General features: G+C 39.3%; 1 protein-coding gene across 14 annotated transcripts in view; it reads right to left on the bottom strand.

Annotated features, from left to right (window-relative positions):
* Positions 1-22,968, bottom strand: part of ATF7IP (activating transcription factor 7 interacting protein) — a 69,044-nt gene extending 46,076 nt beyond the window's left edge. For 3 of the 14 annotated variants that reach the window (XR_014502306.1, XM_083400289.1, XM_083400284.1), the window contains exon 1: positions 18,653-22,968. Coding sequence is in view for 3 of the 14 variants with exons in the window: in XM_083400287.1 (XP_083256413.1) it covers positions 7,556-7,572 (17 nt within the window). In the remaining 11 variants the exon portion in view is untranslated. Of the gene's footprint in view, positions 1-7,555; positions 7,902-12,400; positions 13,445-14,682; positions 14,793-18,652 lie in introns of those variants that run through there. The other 11 variants (XR_014502307.1, XM_083400290.1, XM_083400283.1 and 8 more) reach the window with 7 other exon arrangements.
* Positions 22,969-23,692: the final 724 nt, after the last annotated feature.

Genomic DNA, 23,692 nt, shown 5'->3' with positions numbered 1-23,692 from the left:
ACATGCCATTTAACAGTTTGTTGACAAAATGCTCAAATAAGAATGAGATTTACTCAATACTTTCACATATCTAATAAGTTAGTGTTTAACACATGAAATATTTCAACATGCTTTGTATGAAAATGCATGGATTTATCGCTCATCTTTGATTCCTAAATATTCACATAAAATTCTGTAATAAATATCAGTTGCCTCTAGCCTCAGAAAATTCCAAATATGATCTATTGCAAAACATAGTTTGAAGTTATGTATACTTCACAAAACAAGACAATTTAGCTTACTGGAAAATATATGTTCTTACTTTTCTCTCCCTTTATACTCCATATGACTAACAACATAGTATGTATCTCTTTTCCAGTCAGTTTGAATTGTGTAGGCTACGTTTCTAGAATCATAGAGCTGGAAGAGACCACAAGGGCCATCAAGTCCAACCCCCTGCCAAGCAGGAAACACCATCAGAGCACTCCTGACATATGGTTGTCACGCCTCTGCTTAAAGACCTCCAAAGAAGGAGACTCCACCACACTCCTTGGCAGCAAATTCCACTGTCTAACAGCTCTTACTGTCAGGAAGTTCTTCCTAATGTTTAGGTGGAATCTTCTTTCTTGTAGTTTGGATCCATTGCTCCGTGTCCGCTTCTCTGGAGCAGCAGAAAACAACCTTTCTCCCTCCTCTATGTGACATCCTTTTATATATTTGAACATGGCTATCATATCCACCCTTAACCTCCTCTTCTCCAGGCTAAACATGCCCAGCTCCCTTAGCCGTTCCTCATAAGGCATCGTTTCCAGGCCTTTGACCATTTTGGTTGCCCTCCTCTGGACACGTTCCAGTGTGTCAGTGTCCTTCTTGAACTGTGGTGCCCAGAACTGGACACAGTACTCCAGGTGAGGTCTGACCAGAGCAGAATACAGTGGCACTATTACTTCCCTTCTAAGTGTATTAAAATACAACTTTATCAAGGGTGTAATATTGATGAAATGTAAGCCATATTTATTTCAGTTAGTGGGTCCTTTTCATTTTCAAAACTCTTGAGAATTCCAATGGTCACAACTTTTTGAAACAAGTTACCTCACTAAAACACCATTGTGGTTTGTGAAAAGTCGAGATCTTTGGATCAATTTTATAAAGATGTATACTGGGCAGTATGTTACCATTTAAACACTGAATATTTCCTGTAATTGGCTAGGGCATCTTTGTGACATACCAAATAATGGGGGGGGGGGGGGCTGCAAACTGACCAGAAGCCTGGGTTTCATTAATCCCTTTGATAATGGCTAATGGTCAGAGATTACAAGAGCTGAAGTACAACATCTGGAGGGCCACCCTTAAAAGAATTCTGTTTTTTTCTTACTGGTAATTCAGCAGAGAGGTATAAAATTCTAATCCACTTTATAAACTCTTTGTGGGGGAAATGGATTGAATATGGGATATATTAATTAATCAGCTGATAGGAAATGACAAAAATTATCAATCTGAACCTCTTTATGATTTAAATATCAATTGCTGCCAAGTTCAGATCTACAGTTACAGCAGTTTCTGGTACCTATATATGTGGCCCATCTCTTTTGAGCACTTAATCTGTTGAACAGAATTACAGGATCCTTTCAAAAAGTTAAACCGCTGTGTGTAAATGCTTAACAGAACTTTGTAACAACTCAGAGATGTGTGGAATAGGGGATTAGAAGGTATCACACAGCCTAAACAATGGTATATTACTTGTGAATCTATATGGCATGTTTCCCTAGACTTGCAATTGAGCAAGATCCAGGCCCCCCATCAAGATTTCAAGTACAGTGGTGCCTCGCAAGACGAAAAGAATCCGTTCCGTGAGTCTCTTCGTCTAGCGGTTTTTTCGTCTTGCGAAGCAAGCCCATTAGCGGATTAGCGCTATTAGCGGCTATTAAAGGCTTAAGGGATTAGCTGCTAAAAGGCTATTAGCAGCTTAGTGCCTTAGAAAAAGGGGGTGAGGAGCAAAAAAAAACCCCCAGGAATCGCAAGACATTTTCGTCTTGCAAAGCTAGCCCATAGCAAATTCGTCCTGCGAAGCACCTCCAAAACGGAAAACCCTTTCGTCTAGCGGGTTTTCCGTCTTGCGAGGCATTCGTCTTGCAGGGCACCACTGTACATTGGGCTCCATCTCATTTGCATAGGAAGGCACTGTTCTAATACAGATGTTGGAGGTGTAATACTGAGAATGCCTAGTTGAGGCACATTATATGGGCTTGCCTAGTGATATTCTTTTTGATCTGGTGATGTTATCGGCATCATTTTGTACTGGTGAAATCCTTTACATCTTCAGATTTCAAGTACTTCTAAATTATATTATAATTATAAATTATAAAGTATGGGGATTGACAGAACTTTGTGAGCCCTCATTGTCATTAAGAGATTTGTACTTCAAGTCTAGAGGGGTAAATATCCACTGTCTATTACATAATGGGCCATACATGCATGCATGATTGTGTGTCATTCAGATACACCCAAATCGGTTGTTGCCTGTACTTGCCACCATCGTTAGCACCAAGCTAATAACTTTTTGTTCACCCAGGGAATTGGTAATTAAGTTGCCTCTGACTGCTCATCTTTTAGTTAGATGGATAGGACTTGTGCTTATTAATATATTGCCGGGTAAACACATTTTTGCACTGTTCATTGTTTTAAATTTTATGGATTTTACATTGCTTTTATTTATTGTATTTTATCTTATTAAATTGCTTTGAGACTTGCCTTCTGTATAAAGTGACTGACAAATGTAATAAAGTTTTTAGATGCTTTAACTAATGTTTTGTGATGCCCATAGTTTAATGCTTTTGCACACTGTCCCAGGCTCCTAGAGAAAGAAGGAAGGGTAGCACATAAACACAAGAAATAATAACAATATCAAGGGATCTGTAAATAAATCATTATCAATGTGGCAGGGTAAATGCCTTTAACTCAAGTAGCCAATAACTTCCTCTAAACCTTTTCTTTAGAAGAAAGGTTTTGCTGGAGTAAAAGAACTCAACAATGCAAAGTGAATTTTGAAAAATTAACTCATCCCAAAATCTGAAAAAGAAATTACTTAATAATTCTGTATAGTCGTAGTAGTAGTAGTAATAGCAGCAGCAGCAGCAGCAGTAATAGTATTATTTATACCCCACCCATCTGGCTGGGTTTCCTGAGCCCTTGGTGTTGAATCTTCGGCTGGGGCATTTTTTAAGAGGGAGCTGTTGTTGATGGTGGTTTTTTGGTATCTTTATTTTGGATCTTATTATTTACATAGAAATTGTTTAATTTGGTTGAGTACTTTTTGATGTTATGTTTGTAGTTATGTAGTTTTTTATATATTGCAATATGACTTGAGTGTGGCTTAACTTTGGAAAGGCGGCCTACAAATAAAACGATTGACTGAATTTACCAGTAAATAATGGAATTTGGTCATTAGAAATAATTTCATTATTTCTCAAAGGATTTCTAAAATGTTTATCAACTTTCTCACATTTGATTTATTATGCAATTTTGTTCATTTAAATAATGATAAGCTTATTGCTTAGCATAATTTTATAGCTCTGGTAAATGTTGTCATTCATAATTGGCCCAGCTTGCAAGTCTCTCTCTTCTGGATTTTACCTGATGCCCACCATATGGAATACTGTCCTGAATAGTTCTAGGCAGAACTCACTGTGAAATGCCTGAAGAAAGGCTTTGTAAATTTCTGTGGCTTTGCTTAGTAATCCAATTTTAGATAAGCAATGAAGAAAGACCTCGGTCCAAGTAGACACTTATATTACTAGTTTTCTTGCTATTTTGTCCATTTCTTCCTTTCAATACTTTAGTTTAATAATAGTTTCTAATAATAATTCTGCCTGAAAAGTATCTGCATTTCAGCCGTGTTTTATCAAATATTTTTCTTAAGACGTCATGCCAGACTAGCAAGGAACCAGAAACTAATTGGAAAATACAACAGGCATTAAGCAGCAATCTGTAATGGCAGTATCACTTGCTTGAACACTTAAATGCTCAGAACTTTCCAGAAACAAAGGGTGGTAATAACTAGGCAAACCTTTGTCTATGAAATGAAAAGCAAAGAGAGGTCCACCCTCAGTTTACACTTTAAGAATCCAAATTTGCACAATAAACACAACACATGACCTATAATTTTCCTCTGGCTCATTGTTTTTTCTAGAAAAGCATCAAAACAATGTACTTGATGGAGGGTCATTGATTCAGCTTGACGAGATGAGTGTATATTTGATTTTGGTTGTATTGATGCCATTAAAATATGTGAATGTATTTTAAAGTTCTTAAAATGAAGTTTATTTTAAAAGGGACACATAATATAACCCTTTAAAAACAAATCATGTTTTATTCAACCTAGTTTTAAAAGAGTAATCAATAATGATTTTTTGGAACCCAGGAGTCATGTAACATTTTGGCAGTACTATTTTTAGTGTTAATGAAATAATCAGTTTAGAGACAAAACTGAATTAAATTTATTTGCTTTAATTTCCAGCAGAATTTTACCCCTCAGATTCTACCAGGAATGAAGGAATAAATGAAAATCCTATGTGGATTTTGTAAGATCAGTCTACCATGCAGTTTCTTGCCAGCACCTTCTTGCATAATCCATATAGATTTTGAACAAGTCTATAACTATTAAGATGGTAACTATTATGTTTGTTTGTGAATATCAGACCAATCAACATATTTAAGCCGTTCCAAGAGCAAGCACAGCTTTTGAAAGTCAACGCCATCTCATTAAGGGATCATGACAGCGGAAATGGTATTCATTCTGCATAAAGGGCAAATCATCTTTCAGTGCTGATGCTGACAATATTTTTAAATCTCAGGATATATGGGAAATAATGCAACCCCAAAATCAGACTTTTACAAACACTCTCAACAGGCTGTATTTAACCTGAAGACAAACTAATATTTCAAATAAAAACATTTCATGACTGTCACTTTAAGTGTCTCTTTATAAAGTCAGTTAAGTACTAGAGACACAAACAGTCATCAATCTGGTTGTGAAACATCATAAATATAGAATAAATTGTTTCACTATCTGCGCTCTCCTTAACACTGTAATTGTTATGCTGGTCTTCCCTGAAAGTGTATATTTATGACATAAAACTCTTGAAAATAATGTGCAAGCGAGAAGATTTTGAGAAGCCAATGGCCCTGCAGTCAATATATTTGGGGATGATTTAATCTGATCTGATTATATTTCTATACTGTACCACTTTTCATTCAAATGAATTACAAAGCGGCTTACAAACAATAAATAATAATATGATAGAACATCACAAATGTGGCATAAATACATAGAATATGAATAAGATAACTACATTTGAGAGATTTAGGCAAAGTGGAGCCTAAGCTAATTATTTTACACCCATTATAAAGTTAAGTGCAGTTGAATTCTATTAATTCAAATGGTAGAGTCATGCTGAAATCAACAGCAATCAAAACACTTGGCCTCAGCTGCATCTCACACAAAAATATGAAACATACCTGAAATTTACTTATCCCACAGACTAATAATTGAATCCAATTACGCATGGGGAACTTCTAGCCTGTGGGCCACATTAATTACTAAGCTAGTATTTCTTGAATATAATTAAAATAGCCTACCAATGCATAAGACAGCAAATGGAAACTCTAGGAATTTTTTGTATTGTACCTATGCATTGTCCTCAGTCAACTGGCACAGTACTGAGAGTCAACAGGAAAAAACAGTGGCATAAAGATACAGCCAAGCAAAACCATTTTGGTCTGCTCCCTGATAATTATTCTCCTTGTTTCCACTAGCTGAGATATTACAAAAAGTTCCAGATTTAACAGCTAACAAATAAATCTAGCTAATTTTACAAGAGACCTTCCAACATATTATTTTAATTATTTGCAATATTTAACAAAGAAATTCAACTGGCATACAGGTAAAGTATGAACACTAAACTTAATAAATACTGAAAATTTGTTCTACATAAAAGTTACCACAGTAAACAAAACCACATTCCATTCAATGTACTTAAACTATTTATGTAAACTTTAGTGAAATCTGAAAGAATTTGTTTTCAGTAGTATTTTTACTGTTTCAGTTTTATTAAAATTATCAAATTTGCCACAAGAGAGCCGCCCAGAGTGGCTGGGGAAACCCAGCCAAATGGGCGTGGTATAAATAATAAATTATTTTTATTTAGTTTATTTATTTATTTATTTATTTATTATTATTATTATTATTATTAATATGGGCCCAACTCACATATCGCATTCTCATATCCGTATGAGAATGCGATATGCCCATTTTGCAGTTACAAAGGACACGCATTTAGTTCAGGGGGAAACTGAATATTACTTGAGATCCATAATTCTACAAATTAATTCTCCATGTAAGAAATGATACCTACTGAGTACGAAGGATCATCAATTTTGATAGGGTAAGTAGAGAAGATATGGTTTGTTTCCCCTGAGCCTCTGAGGTGGCAAGGAACGCAAACCCATCAGCTCCTCCCCAAAACGGTCATAAGAAAGAAAAAGGGGAGACACTGCCCCCCACTGTGCTTCTGTCAGCAGAGTCAAGACCGTGAGCAGGTTTCCCCCATTACTCCAACCATTAAGAATTAGGTCCGCTGAGATCTGAATTGTTTCCAAATTACAAAACAGTGTGACCATGTTGGGAACTCCGTTTTAGAAAGATGCCTGACATTTTCCCTATTAATTGTGGTGTACCGCTTAAAAAATTAAGAAGTCTATGTAATGTTAAACTGTTCTTATGTAGACTTCACTTATGGAGGACATAATGCGCAACATTATGGGTCCTGAGTTCAGGAGCAATATTCAGCTTCTGCCCCTAAAGCCCATGTTTTGGAAAATAGTCTTCAAGCTGGAAATCTAAATGCTACCTATGTAAGCATGTGTTATCACTTACCTCATTCTCTGGGCCAGTGAAAATATTCACGGTACACTTAATATATTTAAATAAAAATATTTGCCATAATTTTTGTGTTTTAAATTAGCTCATATCTAAAATGGAACAGCGTCAAGGTCTAAAACTTAAATTTTATTTCTATTATCTATTGAAATACAGTAAATTCTAAAATTATTATTTCTGACAACAACACACTGGATAAATAAAGTAGTTTAGTAATTATTTAGAAATACAATGGGGTTCTATATTCTTCCAAAATTACAATAATCTAAGTATCTCAAGAATTTAAGATTAAAAAAAAATATGCTGGTGGCTGCGCTACTGCTTCATCCTTTATATAAAGTTGAATACAAAGCTAGCAAAGATCCACTATTTTCTTTTTCTTAATAAAATCAGCTGATTCTGACTTCTCAAAATGGTGGCAACACCAAATTACAGCCCCTTTTAAGAACAGTGACCTTTGACCCCAGCAAGCACTTTCACAGTCCTTGTGAAACACGTGTGTAAAACTTACCTTCACCAATAGCTGAAAACTTTAAAAATACCCACTTTGCCAATAATTGTTGATTTTTGGTGTCACACTTGTATACACACACATCCTGAACTATTTATAGAAAAGAAAAATCCAGAATTGTTTCTTACCTCAGAATCTGTAACATGTGACTTCACCAGATATGCTCATTAGCATACAGGCAGGCTAAACAGCTCCAGAGAACATTTCGTCAGCCATTTTGAGACTGCACTGTTTCAGCTACACTGAAAGTGCGACTAAGATGGCTGCACTGTGTGCATTCAACAGCAGCCAGTAACAACGCAGCAGTGTGTAAAGCACTTATCACAAAGCACCTCCCTCCTTACACAGTAGTACACACACACACACACACACAGTGGCTATTAGTGCACATGCTGCAGAGACGCTGCAGTATCTTGGAGCACAAGTGCTACAAACAGAAAAAACTCACAAGGCACAAAGAGTGCCTCTCTGAACCAGTCGGTAGATCAGGATATAACACTCCAATCCTGATCTGAATCCAAGCAGCTGCAAGTCCATGTCACATATTATTGACAACAGGAATGAAGCCAAATATTACTGGCAGGCAGGGAATGCTGCTCAGGAGCCAGATTTCAGTTCTCTCTTTTCTTAAGGCATTAGAAACCCTACTCAAATCATTCACACTATAAACATTACAGAAGCATTTTTCAAAAGTTGTGCAGGGGAATAGGTAATTAGGTTTTTTCAAACACCAATGAACTCAATTCCTTCCTTAAATATGTTCTGGTTTAAAGACCTACAATAGACTTCTGTCTAACATAGGATAGTATGCAGAGGTGCAAAATTGCTTTAACAGAAGCATATATGCAAGACAGATTAAGTATTTGCAGTAACATTTGCCCTTTCAGCCAAAAAGAACAGAATACACATAGAATAGAACAGAGATTAAATATACCTCATGTCGTAATAGTAGAATCATAATTTGTAGGCTTGTTGTTCACTCTAGATAGTTATTTCAGCATGATTTCAGTGACCAAGTAGAATATAGTTTTCCTTTCTTTTTGCATGTATAATATTTTTATTGTGTATTTTCCTATTCTATGCATGAAGGGTTAAAAACAAGAAATTCAACTAAATTACAGGAGTTAGCAGTAGCTACCTCCTTATCATACTCCATGATTATGAACATCAGAATAATGTAGATAGTGTTTTAGAGTGTTGCACCTCACATGCATCATTCTTGCTATCATCCCTGTTTGAACATGATAATCTGAGGCAGAGATTATGGTTTGGCTGAAGTGGCATAGCAAGTTTGTGGTTGTGGTTAACATTTGAACTAGAAACTTCCTGGCTGCCAGCTCACATTCGTTATTACTAGGCTACACCACCTCTCAAATACAGCAATCAAATTACATTATACCTGTATTCACTAACTGAAATATAAAAGTTCTAGATAAACTACACTTTCCAGGACTAGTATGGTGCAAAAACATGGGTCCTTGTTGTTTTTATAGAGGCTAACTGAAAGAACCATTGGTTGTTCAAATCATTGTTCTACAGGTACGTTCTGTGATTTGCTGACAATTTGCTTGGCATCCTATGTAAAATTCATGAACGTCAATGAGATCATCTGATCCTGACTTCAAGCAGTTTCAAGCATCTATTGTAATGTGGAACGTTTTGCTGACTGTACCACTTCAGATTCTACCAGGGGGAGGAGCATATCTGAATGCTTTCCAGTTTTTATTTTAACCCCCTCCCAAACTTTATTTCCATGGACAGGGAGGTTTTCTTTATTGAAAGAAACAGCAAACATTGAGTCAGAGGCTTTGCCCAAATTTGTTTAAGAGCTTATAATGGTGAAAGTTACAGATAGCTATTACACCAGATCCCCAAGTTCTTTGCTCAAACAGTGATATTTCATCTCACTCAAAGAGGCCGGGGGCCAGCGCTGTCCGAAGACACTTCCGGGTCACGTGGCCAGCGTGACATCGCTGCTCTGGCGAGCCAGAGCCGCACATGGAAACGCCGTTTACCTTCCCGCTAGTAAGCGGTCCCTATTTATCTACTTGCACCCGAGAGTGCTTTCGAACTGCTAGGTTGGCAGGCGTTGGGACCAAACAGCGGGAGCGCACCCCGCCGCGGGGATTCAAACCGCCGACCTTTCGATCGGCAAGCCCTAGGCGCTGAGGCTTTAACCCACAGCACCACCCGCGTCCTAAGATATGACTAGCATTTCACTAATTAATTTTCTGAAAATTTGAATGCTCTGGAACAAAAAGTATAACAAAGATTAAAAGGGTACGTTTTTTACCATCCGAGTAGCCAGTATAGCTTCCAAATGTGTATAGCCTTCATGTAATCAAACCAAAACTTTTTTTAGATTTGTAAATATCTTAATACTAGCTACAAACTGGTTTGGATCTAGACTTAGTAATGCATGACTATACCTGGATTCAACTCTGTTTATCAGAGTTTATGAACATGTCTAATTTCATTTAATGTGAATGGGTTTTACATTAAATAACAATGAATTACAAGTCTTTAATGAGTCTCAGTTGTAAACTAATAATTTGTGAATATGTGAAACAAAACAGAATACAATAAACACAATTTGAATCTTTTTATAGTTCTTTTTAGGCAACTTAAAATCTTGCATTTGTCTTCCATAGTTTTTTGGAGACTGTGGCATTAAATTGTATAAGTCAGTTCTATTTTTTTATTTTTAAGTATTTCTTTTTTCTCAGAGAAAAACAAAGGAAGAACCACTTCACAAATTCTCAAGTTTGTACAGTGGTACCTCAGGTTACATACCCTTCAGGTTACAGACTCCGCTAACTCAGAAATAGTGCTTCAGGTTAAGAACTTTGCTTCAGGATGAGAACAGAAATCGTGCTCTGGCGGCCCCATTAGCTAAAGTGGTGCTTCAGGTTAAGAACAGTTTCAGGTTAAGTACGGACCTCCGGAACGAATTAAGTACTTAACCTGAGGTACCACTGTATTAGTTTTCGTAGGACATCCACAGATACATATGATACATTAACAATGCAATGTGCATGGTAAGTTCTGAGAAATATCCCTTCAGGGCACATTGCAGGAAAATCATTAAAAGGAAAATGGGTCAAACAAATACTAATTAACTCAATAAAATTATTATAATCAGGCCCAGCATTTCAAGCTTGGAATCCTGGTCTTGCACAGAGCAAAGTGCAGTGGCACATTGTCAGATTCATTGAAAACCCTAATGAAACATGCACAATGCCACTTTCCCCCCAGGAAAATTTCCCAGTGTCTTTACATTGTGGCCCAAACCAAATAATACACACCATGCTAATAACAATAGCTGAAAATAGTTAAACAAAAATATTTGATGGGGAGGGGCTGGAAACAGAGCACATTAGCTTGGCTTCTATATTGTTTTTTAAAAATCAAAGTTTAATTCAAAATTATTTTTGTTTGAACACTTGACATGCATACATTTCCCTTGTTTACATTGGGAGAGCAAATGGTGGTGCTTATTCACACTAATTTTAGCACATCCAAAGCACAGTGTATATTCTTTCAGTAGTATAGTAATGTAGAAAAAGATAATATATTTGAAACTACTAAGTTTGACTAGTATTGGATCAATTTATGAGGTTACTTTATGAAGCAATGAGTTTTCTGAAATAGCAAATTTTACATGAAAAACTACAATAGAGGAAAATTGCCCAGAATGTGGGGGGGAGGGGAGCTATCACACATCACTGACTATCAGAGCCTGCTGATCTTAGATTATAGTAAGAGGTCCCAAATAAATAATATACAGTGGTACCTCAGGGGTCAAAAGTAATCTGTGCCAGAACACTGTTTGACTTCCGAAACGTTTGACAACCAAGGCACAAAGGACTGTCAGCAATTCCCATTGAGAAAATTGAAAGACATTTGACTTCCAAGGCACATCCAAAAACAGAAGCAATTACTTCTGGGTTTTCGGCATTTAGCTTCCGAGACGCTAAAAAACCTGAGGTTCCACTATAATCAAGGGAGCAAGAAAATCCAACTCACCAAAATAACACAGGCCACCTCTTTTCCAATTCCCACAAATTAAGATCATAGGAAATTGCCTTATACCACTGGTCCATCCATCTCAGTATTATATAGACTGACTACCCATCCTCCAGGGATGGAGCATTTTATATGCCTGCTCTGGGGTCTTCTGCATGTGGCACTATGGCTGATCTGTGGCTCTTCTCTTATGAGCCCAATAAAAAACAAGAACAGTCATAAATGGTTCTCTCAAAACTTTGTTGAGGAAAGGTATACAGGACGCATGTTTCAAGGCCAAGGTTATATCCAGTTGCATCCAGGATGTTCCTGACAGCTAAAGCCAATATAGATACACTTGTTGTTGATTACAGAATTTTCTTGGAATATTTGTATCCTACCTCTCAATTTCAAATTGCAGCTGATTTGTCATAAAAGAACTGGAAACTGGATTTGTCATAGAGATAAATGTTACTTCATCGTCCTGGCTAAACAAATCCCAGGTGCCTGGTTGTCCAGGCTATGTGTTATGATACTAGTGCTTAAGATATTAAACAATTGACACATGAAGCAGTTTCCTGAAAAATGCCTTTGAGATCCTTAAAAACAAACAAACAAACAAAAAACCTTCATACTAAAAAAAAATTTCTTTTTCTAGCATTCTCCTATTTAATATTCACTACTGAAATAACATTTTTGAAAAATTCTTACTATTAATACCTTTGCTTACTACGCAAACTTACTAATTTAGTTATTACATTTATACCCTGTTTTTTCCCAAGGAGCTCAAGGTACCATACATGGTACTTCATCTCCCTATTTTATCCTAACAAGTATGTGAGGTAGGTTAGGCCAAGACACAGGTACTGGTCCAAAGTTACTCAGAGATCCTCAACTGAAGACCTGCTGGAAAAGGAAACTTTAAAGAAAAGTCCATACAACCACCTAACTAAAACTGGGTACATTACCTGATGGAACTGCTTAGACCTTTAAAAGGATAAAACAAATTGATCATCTTTCCCCACCAATGCAATCAATGATAGCGGAGGTACTATGTCTTCTGACTAACAGGATCAAAGTAAAACCCTGATCAGAGAAACGTGAAGGCCTCCTTGATCAGTTGTTGTCATTATTATTAATTTGTTAAGATTTATATACCAGCCTTCATCAAAAGATCTCAGGGCAGTTCACAAGATAAAACTACAACATAAAAACACAAGAAGTTGAAACAACAAAACAATAGCACCCTCTCCCACAAATACATTAAAAGTTTTTGCCTGGCACCTAAAGATATATAATGAAGGCACCAGAAGAACCTCCCTGGGGAGAGCATTTCACCAATGGGGAACTGCGACAGCACTTTATCCCCTGGCACTGTTGGGCCCACCCTCATTGAAATGTAGCGTGCCCACCTCATAGAACACCAATTTCATGAATTCTTACAAACTACCCCAGATTATCTTGTGGGGGACTTGTGTGAGAGAAAACTTAATAATCTGGAGTCTCAGGCAGGATTTGATCAAATAAACAATAAATATGTCATTAAACAAAGGAAGTTTATGACACAAGTGGGTCAAACATAGGATACCTCAGATAATGTTATTTCAGTTCTTTCTGTTGTTGCACAGCTGTTGCCGCTTAATTCTTTGGTTCTTAAACAAGGGGGTACTTCCTGTCAGTTACACACCCCTACTCCTGAGGTACTCCAAGAAACAGACTCAAGGGATCACCACACCCCTCTTAACTGGTTTGAGTCTTCTCTTTCTAGAAGAATCTCTCCCTTCCTGACTGGAATGAGTCCTAAATAGACTGTATTCTCACAGCTTCTCCTGGCTCAGGCTCAGCATCCCAGTTAATTCCTGGTCTAATTACTCCTACAGGATGCCACACACTGTCCTTCACACTAAACTCAGAGACTTCTTTCTCTAGCTTTTGATATATTCCTGAGAGTGGATGTTTCTACCCAGACCCAACTCTCTCTCCTCTCACTCCCTATCTACCAACTGTCTCTCCAAAACCTCCCCTTTTCAACTCCCTCTCCTGGAACCCCAGCCAATCATAAGCTGCCATTCATTTAACAATTTACTGACAGGAAGGGGGGGGGGAGAAAACACTTGTTGACCCAACCTGCCCAACAAAAACAAACTTTTCCGTCACAGGAGCCGCTGCAGAAAAGGCCTGTTTTCATGTTGCCACCCTCCAGACTTCTCATGGAGGAACATGAAGAAGGGCCTCAGATAATGAACACAAAAGCCTGGGTTGGTTTATATGAGAAGAGGAGGTCCTTGAGGTATTGCGGTCCTAAGCAGTTACTAGACTGCAATACACAACACTAACCAAAGAGTCCAAATAGAAGGAACCTGAATATAACATCACTAGCAGTGTTACCTGAAAATTTGTAAGATGAAATTACTACCTATTCAGGATACGTAATGTAATAACTTAGGTAATGATACAACAGTAGGAAAGGAAGTGAAATGCAAAGATACACAATTTAAGTTTGTAAACCATTACGTGGGAGCGAGGGGAAGTCGTTAGGCGCAGTTGGGCCAAAGAGATTTAATAAGAGGATGTGATGTTACGCAACGTGATTATATGTAAAACTAATAAAAAATATATATAAAAAGAAAAAAACCTGAATATAAACACCAAAATGACGATAATCTAGAGTGCAAAAAAGATTCTGCATTATATTCATGATCTTCTCACAAAGAAGGAAAGACTCACAAAGGAGTTTAGGACAGGCAAATGACAGGCATGTTTTTGTTGGCATCCTTCTGTCTCAAGAGGGTGTGCCTCTGAGGGGTAAAGTCAAACTGCTGTGTTAGCAGAACCAAAGTGACCTTACTCCCAGGGCACAAGCCTAGGCTGTGTGTGTGGGGGGGGGGGGGTGTCTTCTGCTAACACCCATGGGGGAACATAACCCCTGCACAAAACAAGGATTGCCTGTACATTAAATTATATAATCTCTTCACTGATGTCTATGAGCAGCTCTATCTTCTGCTCCCAGAGTAATTTAAAACTAAATGACTTTGGATAGAAATGGCTTCTATCCAAACAATGAACTGGTCTTTTCTACTCTTTATATGTTTTTGTCTTCCGGTTCCAGCCACACAATTCTTCTCCACTGCCCACCCCCCACAGTGTCTCAGTCTCCACAATGCATCCTATTGATTCATTAAATGCTGGGGCAAGGTCCCATCCCCCCTTTAGATTTGTTCATTAGATTTGTTCCTGAGCTTGTACATACCTCAGCATTACCTCAAGTCTGGAAGTACAGCTGTCTTGTGTTTCAGTAGTACAATTTTGGTGACAAAAAGCACAAGAATAGGGACACTTGAATCATCATTAGTATATAAATAACTAGATGACTACCCATCCATTCATCATAAATCAATGGTGTATTTTCTACTATGAAGTCATAATAATGAAGCTGCATCTTGTATGAGATAATCAAATGAAAGGTGATTTGCAAATATTTAGGTATGATGAGCACTACATATGCAGTCTTCAGTACACTGCATATTTTGATTCAGTCCAGAATTTTTCTTTATTATACAATACATGGCTTTATGGTGATATAGCTTTATTAGTGACCCACTCTCCTCTCTTTAAAGCTGTAGAAGTTTTCACTTTTAACGACATATAGTTGCTTAATCACTGCAGTTTAATAAATTATTATTATAAATACCACAGCTCAATGCAAATTACCATTTAAGGATAGACTAGCAGGGGTTCACAAACATGTCCAGCCATGACAACTACTCTCCTTTGCTTCCTAGTTCTCAGTGAACTGAAGAGCACTTTGTGGAAGGGAAGCAACCACCTCTCATTTTATGCTGCAGATTGTGAAGGGGGCAAGGAACAGCAGGAATATCTTGCACTGCTCAGGAGAGACCCCATATTTTCCCTACCTACTTCAGACCACCCCAAGTTCCCATTTTATAAGCCATGACAATTTCAGAAAGGGAATAGGGTTGGTGCAAACAAAATAATGGTGGACGTAAACCAAAATTTGTAGGCTTCTGAAGAAAATGTGTAAGAATTTGCCATTTAATGAACCACACATTATTAAGACAGTAGTATCTACTCTTTTTCCTTTATAAAATTTAGGAGTCAGAAGTATAGACTATTAAAGTAACAGTACTATTTACTATTAAAGTAACAGTATGTGTTTTGTTTGTGTGTGTGTGTTCTAAAAAGAAAAAAGTTCAAATCCCATCAGTACTCTGGAATATCTAGATAAAGAGAGACATTAGGAGTGATTCAGCTGAATAGCCACCTTAAATGGACTGTGCTAGTGTCAAGAAGGAAACACCCATTCTAACTTCACTCTGAAATACAAAACATTTATTAGCTTTGGATACAATAGGAAGGAAACACCCAGTGTTAAAGGTGGGGTTTTTCGTCAAAGTTTGGCAAATTGGGAAGAGGAAACTTGCATGCATGCTACTCAGTGTTTTGTTTCAGCTTCAGGTCCACAAGTCTAAACTGATACTGACCCTGTAACCATTGTTCGATAAATGAAAGATGTGCATGTGTGCATGTACACTTCTGATACACTGAAGCGGAAGTCACCAGACCCTTATATACTGTGGGAGGGTGGGGTGGGGTATTTCTCAGAAGGGTAGTAGGAGATGGGTGATTGGCTCAATGGGTATGGTAAACCTGTTGACGACTGTTAATTACTGCAATTAGTCTTGCAGGAAAAAGCAAGGGATAGTATGCAGATGACCAAAAATAGCTTTAGCATGTGTAATGAGACAAGAATCCAATATCTCTATTCAGACCAGGTCTCTCCATAGTTTTCATTTTCGTAATAAGTCGTAATTCAGCAACTTCTCTTTCAAGTCTATTTCTGAAATTCCTTTGTAATAAGACAGACTGTGTCAGACCAACACGGCTACCTACCTGAATCTAGAATCAAAATACAATATAGTGGATAAATCAGAACACAAAGCCATCTCTGTTCAGTCATGAAGTTTAGCAAGTTTGTCTACTCTCATCACAAAGTGTAACCTACCTTACAGGATTGTTGTGAGGATTAAGTGGGAAACATCTTATGTATGTTGCTCTAAATCCCTTGGAGGAAGGGAAGAATAGAAAAGGGATGAAATAATTCTCTGTGGGATAGGCTAGCAGTTTTGCAACTGATATTTTCCCTTTAATTTCTATTATTTCTGCACTTTATATTATGTAGTCCAATCCAGATATATAAAGCATATATGCACTGTTCTTGAAGGGTAAGTAAAACATAACACAAACTACCAAGTATAAGTCTTGTTTAGTGTGAAGGATTCACATTGCACATCACATAACCTACTGAGTTGATTTAACTAAAAACTGAATTGGTATATTTAGTGAAAAATAAACTTTAAACAGTTGGGTGATGAACAGACTTCCTTAAATAAAGCATATAGACAGAAACTTGAGGCACGGTATTTCCCTCTATTCCACCTCCCCACTTGGAAGCACAAAGGCCCCAGGCTCTTATACGGAAGTCAGAGGTATGTGTGCACTTCCCCCTTTCATTCCAACCCCCCTCCAAGAATCAAAGATGGCTTGATAGAGGTATGGAAGGTGCGCACACTTCCTATTTCCCCATAATAACTTGGTGCGCTTGCCCATGTTCCCAAGGAGGGACAGTAACAGAAGAGTATTCTTTTGTGCCCCATGGGGATCCCTTCACATGTGGGGAAACTGCACTTGCGCATGTGAGGATTATGCTTACACCCTGAAGCTTCATAAAAGACAGCCATTTTGAGTTTAACAGCAGTGCATTTTGCACTACAAAAACTGTGTCCAGAATACAAGCTAGTTTTTTATGTATAGGTATAGAAAAGCCACTCAAGACTATGAAAAGTATCAGAAGATGAGAACTGGAGTGTGGTGGGACAACTTAGATTTGATAATTTACCATTTTAGCAATAAACTAATAAATAAAAACTCCATACACTTATTCAAAGAAGTGGAATGGTCTCCCCCGGGAGGTTGTGGACTCTGCTTCCTTAGAGATTTTTAAGCAGAGACTGGATGTCAATCTGTTATGTATGCTTTAGCTGAGATTCCTGAGTTGCAAGGGGTTGGACTAGATGACCCTTGGGGTCCCTTTCCAACTCTACAATTCTATGACTCCATGAAATACAGACTTTTATTTTCAGTTTCCTGCACCCTCAATCTTGCAATGACTGTATGAGGGTCTTATTAGAAAACTTCTAATTGGGCCATTCTGACATAATAAGCATTTATATTGTGCTTTGAGTGTTCAACAAACTCAAAATTAATCTGTGATATAACTAGGCCAGACATTCTGCCATCATGTAATAAAAGTATGCTTATTTATGCAGATCTATTTAATATGAAAGTTAATACAAATAGGTGTTGCTGTTATGTAATAACAAGGCTTTTCCTTCCGTTCTTCAGGTACCAACCATTATCTTCTCCCTCGTTCAAACTCTGGCACAATACTTCTGTCAACATCATCAATAAGATATTTTTACTTTTACAAGAGCAGACTAAAGGCACACTCCCTAACGAACGTGCACACAACAGCCTACTGCTATGTTGAACCAACAAACAGTATCTCACTGTTGCTGTTTACAACTGATCTCCTGGATACACATGCATAAATGGGGGCAACAAATACATTCAGATTTTATTCTGTAGCCTATCCTGAGACAATAGAGATCCTCAAAGAACTACCCTCCTATTGGGCCATGACTTGCTTATTATATAGCCAGTCCCAGCAGCAAGCCTGTTCCAAAATTAAACTTGGCAGCTTGCAGTCCATGAAACCAGAAAGGCAGAAGGCCAGAGTATTGTGCTATCATTATTTAATACTACACAAATGGTGCTGGCGGAAAGGAGAAGCGAGTGAGAGACAATCACATTTTTATGGGACATTGACATTTTTAGAGCAGTGCTTGTTTTTACTTTATGTATTGGATTTAGATCACATTTTCCTCTAGCACTAAAAGTATTCTAGAACTTTCTAAATGGGGACATGAAAGTAACCAAGAAAAGTTGCCCAACCCAATTTTACTTCCTTCACCCACTTGAAATAAACATTTTAGTAAGCTAACAGAAATAAAAAAGGTCCTATGACAGCTGTCTGATTAATCATACTGAAGCTGCTGCAACGGAACAAACCTTTAAATAAAGAAGACTACTTGCATTCAAACAACCAACATGCACAGAATACTGTAAGTTAAAACACTAACCGATTGCTCCGAATTCCAGCTTATTCGTCCTCGTGTGCTTAGAAGCAAAGCGAACGGCAGCTCGCTCGGAAGCCTCAGCTCCTCGTGGCGCCTCCACCTCACGAGATTTACAGGCGAGGGCTTCGCGCGCGCTTACGCACTGCGCATGTCCGGGAGCAAGCACTTCCTGCCAGCAGGGAGGGCTCCTCCTCCTCCCGGCCAGACAGGCAGCGCGTGGGTGGGGGTGGGGAAAGAAGCAACCAGGAGCTGCCGCTGGGGGCAGCAGAGCGCCGCAGGGAGCCTCCAGAGCAGCCGAGATCCGTGAGAAGCAGCTTGGAGGAATCCGGGAGAAAAGAAGAAGCCTTCCCCTCGCAACAAAACGCAGCCTGAGGTGACTAGTCCAGTTGCTTTCTGGTAAAACTGCCAAGGGTTGCCGCCGTTTCCGACGCAAGCCCTGACTCGTACCCAGCAGCCCCGCTCCCTCCCTGCCCTTCAGAGTCCGAGTGGTACCTGCGCGCGCGTCCTCCGCCGCCGCCGCCCGCGCTTTAGAGCTCTGCCCACGGTCGCTGCCGTCTGCCTCCGCTGCCGCCGCCGATTCAAAAAAACACAACCTACAGCATACGTTTGGCCGTTATGCAAATGAGCACCGATCTCTCCTCCCACTCCCTTTTGGCCACACCTCCTACCGGGAAGCGGGGGGCCGGATGCTCCGAGCTGCTTTTTTTTTCCGCCGGCCAATCCGCATATTGGCCGTTTCAACAGTTATGCAAATGAATCACAATTATTTAGCATATTTTGCTCGTTGCTCCTCCCCCCCTAGGATTAAGGATATTATTGGTCAGCGCGACGAGAGTCTGATAAGGGATTTAAGGTGGAACGGCAGTGCTCGCTTGCTCCCAGTTAACTAGGGAGGACGGGGGTGGTGTTTCTGGGGTTATAAAGCGCTGTTCGCTTGTAACACTATATGTGTGAGAATAATGGTGTTCCTGGAGGGAAGCTCCACCTTTTAGTCGGAGATGAGTCACTAGTCCTCAGCGCCTCTTCCCAAGTGCAACTGCTAGATCAAAAAAATTAAAAGTAAAACAAGGGGCACTGCTGTTCTGTGCAAGCATAACATAAAAATGTTTGTTGTTAGGTACTGGTGTCCTAACACCACCAGTGTTGTGTTTCTAGCAACCGCTTTTTCCTTTTCCTTTTATCACAGTAGTTGGTGCCCTTGACACTAAATTGGCTATAAATACTGATACTGCAGCTAGGTGATGTATCCATTTATTTACTAAGACTACATCCATGTGTTTTATTTTATTTATTAAGTGTAACTTTTAAATTGTTTATCCATAATTACCTAGAGTTGCAAAAAAAAGAAGAAGAAGGTATAATAGGACATGAGTTTTAACTGCCTGTGTAAAGTTTATTGTTTTGATTTGTACACTGACTTTATTTACAGGAGTTCTTTATTTTTTTCTCTGTTGCGGAGCTCTCATTCCCCAGCCTACGAAGTAGTTTTTAGTGCTAACAAGTCCAGTATTTCGTGAAGGAAGACAGCACAATATCTCACAAATTTTATGGGTCAGGGTTACATGAATGTCATGGGCACTCTGTGGATGGTTACTGTGTCATGACTTCTGACTTATGGTATTTTGTCAATATTTTTTATTTGTCCTGAGTTTATGAACTCTCCCATTCTATTTAGTGCCAGGAAAGGAGTGCTAATCTGGCAATATGGGGGGGGGGGCTGATGCAACTCACAGCTGCTCAGTTTTGTTCAATCCTGCTTTGGGGTGGGGGCACTAAATAAAACCATTATTCCTCTACAAATCCTGTGTGCTTAGGGTTGCCATACGTCTGGATTTTCCCGGACATATCCATAACACTGAAGTTGGCAGCAGTGTCTGGGCAGAAATTGGGGAAATGTCAGGGAAAATCTGGGTGTATGGCAGCCCCTTTTGCTATTTTTCCATAAAAAAGCTCAACAACTTTTTTTCACTGTTTGAAATATGGCAATTCTATGTAGTAATGCTGTTGTAAACTGCTCTGAAAATCATGTCAGGGTGAATTCAGCACAGTTAAGAAATTGTGGGAGTACACAATACTGGGGGGAAAGCATTTTTGGTGCACAGTGGTTGATCATGTGGGAAATAGTTGAGAATCATAATTCCTGCCAGGTTCAGTATTGGATCAGCACTCCCAGCTGGCCTGCCCTATTGTGTGCAAACATATGAATGCCTCTTGAGAACAATGATTTCTTTTCTAAGCCATTACATGTTGACTTTTATCAGGGATTGGAGTATATACTGCATTAGAAATGGCCACCATTTAGAACACTGCAGGCGTAACAAAAGAATGTTTGCTTACTTCTGCTTCTGCAGTCTTTACAAAGCACTTCATATTTCAGAATAGAAGTCTCAAGTCAATTCTCAAATTCAGTAGGAAAAAGGAGAAGAGAGTACTAAAGCTCCAGTCAGGCACTCCCTTCCTGGCCCATGTGACAGAATGAATTCTGGATTGGTTTTAAATATGTAATAATTGGTTGTGTTGTGGCTGTTGAATTTGTTGCATGTTTTAAATAATGTATCCCAGTGCTTTTTTTCTAGAAAAATAGGTGCCGGTATTTACCATGAAGTTGTTACGTAAGTGCCACACTTTTAACAACAAAAAAAGAGTGGTGCCGGTACTGCATACCCTTAAGTACCCCCTGGCAGCTCAGGACCACAATACCTCAATAACTGCCTCTCTCCATATGAACTGACCTGGATCCTGCAGTCATCATATGAGGTCCTTCTTTGTCTGCCTCCGCTGCAAGAGATCAGGAGGATGGCAACACAAGAATGGGCATTTTCTGCAGTCTCTCTCCGATTATGAAATGCTCTCCCCAGCAAGACTCACCTGGTGCCGTCATTGCATATCTTTAGATGCCAGACAAAACATTTCTGTTCTTCCAGGCCTTTGGCTAATTAAACCATCTATGGCCTTTTAAACTGTGGTGGGGGATATTGTTTTTCTTTGCTATTATTTTATGCATAGTTGTGCTTTTACATTGTAAACTGCCCTGTAATCCTCAAGAGGAGGCAATAGAGAAATTAAATAAATAAATAAATGACAAGATACAACAGTGGTACGCCCTACCAGCAGAGCTGTTCTGCCAGTGATAGTATGCTGGCAGAGTTGTGGGCAAAATGTAGATGCACAAGGAAGACACTTATATTGCTTCAATGTATGGCAACGTTTTCCCTTGAATGGGAAGGAAGGAAACAAAATGTAACTGCCTCCATGTCAGCAACCATCTTATTTCCATCTGCATCCTGAAGAATAGGATGCAATGTAACTCATCTCCCAGAGTGTACCATGAGCAATATGTATAAGAACAAAAGAAGAATTCTGCTGGATCAGAAGAAAGGTCCATAGAGTTCAGTGTCCTGTTCTCACAAAAGCCAGTAAGGTGCTTATAAAAATGCCCACGTCCAAGAGCTAAACACAAAAGCCCCCCCCCCATCTTGTGATTCACAGCAACTGGTATTCAGAGATATACTGCCTCTGACACTGAAATTTATGCTTCCCAATGAGCCCATGGTGGCAAATAAAAGATTAGCAAAACAATACAATTCATTAAAATTAAATTTAAGGCATTAAACATTTCATACCCTAAGCTAGTAATATCAAGGTTCCTTCTCAATATTAATAATAAAAGAGGCAGACATACTTCACCAGGGTGAGCATTCCACAAATTGAGGACTGGCACCAAGAATTCCTTACCTAGGTTAGCACAAACAGGTGGCACATAGCAACACCACTACCACCAATGGCCTCCTTTGCTGACCATAGGACCCAAGATGGTTGATAGTGGGGAAGGCATTCATTTAGTTACTTGGGTCACAAGCCATTTGGGGCTTTTTGCACTAGTGTTGACAACTTGAATTGGACCTGGTAGGCAGTGCAGCACTTCTTAAACTGATGACATATGATTCCATTAGGTTGTTCCTGCCACCAACCTAGCGGCTGCATTCTGCACTAGCTGCAGCTTTGGAACTATCTTCAACCATAGAATGTGCATTGTAGTAGTCAAGGCAAGTCACTAGTGAATGGACTACTGAGGCCAGTCTTCCTCGGGTAAGAGTTGCCAAAGCTGATGAACCAGCCCAAGCTGGGCATAAGTACTCCTCCACAGAAAACACTTGGGATTTGGTGACAGATTGGAACCCAATAGTACTTCTAGAATATGAACCTTTTTAAGGAGAGCATCCCCTCCCAGAAAAGGCTGAGAAATCCAATTACTGGATTGTGCTCTCCTGATTCTCTCCCAATAAACGTCATCACACAGGGTAACCACCACTCTTTTGGTGCTAAAACAGCTCGAGACCACACTGAAATAGATGTAGAACAGCGTATGGAATAATAATAATAGTAATTTATTATTTATACCCCGCCCATCTGGCTGGGCCTCCCCAGCCACTCTGGGTGGCTTCCATAGAAACCAAAAAGACACTAAAATATCACGTTAAAAACTTCCCTGAAGTTTTCTTCTGAATGTCAGGTAGTTGTTTATCGCTTTGACATCTGCTGAAAGGGCATTCCACAGGGCGGGCGCCACTACCGAGAAGGCCCTCTGCCTGGTTCCCTGTAGCTTGGCTTCTCACAATGAGGGAACCGCCAGAAGGCCCTCGGCAAGACAGTCCGCAGGCAGATAGGGTCTCAGCCTACGTACCAGATGGAGCTGGTAAACAGCTGCCCTGGACACAGATTTGACCTGTGCCTCCATGGACAGCTGTGAGTCCAAAATGACTCACAGGCTGCGCACCTGGTCCTTCAGGGGCAGAGTTACCCCATTCAGGACCAGGAAATCCTCCACACCTGCCTGCCTCCTGTCCCCCCAAAACAGTACTTCTGTATGGTCAGGATTCGACCTCAATCTGTTAGCCGCCATCCATCCTCCAACCGCCTCCAGACACTCACACAGGACCTTCACCGCCTTCACTGGTTCTGATTTAAAAGAGAGGTAGAGCTGGGTATCATCCGCATACTGATGAACACCCAGCCCAAACCTCCTGATGATCTCTCCCAGCG

The sequence above is a fragment of the Podarcis tiliguerta genome, assembly GCF_965153285.1.
Source record: "Podarcis tiliguerta genome assembly, chromosome: 10".
NCBI lineage: Eukaryota > Metazoa > Chordata > Lepidosauria > Squamata > Lacertidae > Podarcis > Podarcis tiliguerta.
This window is presented reverse-complemented; position numbering and strand designations above follow the sequence as displayed.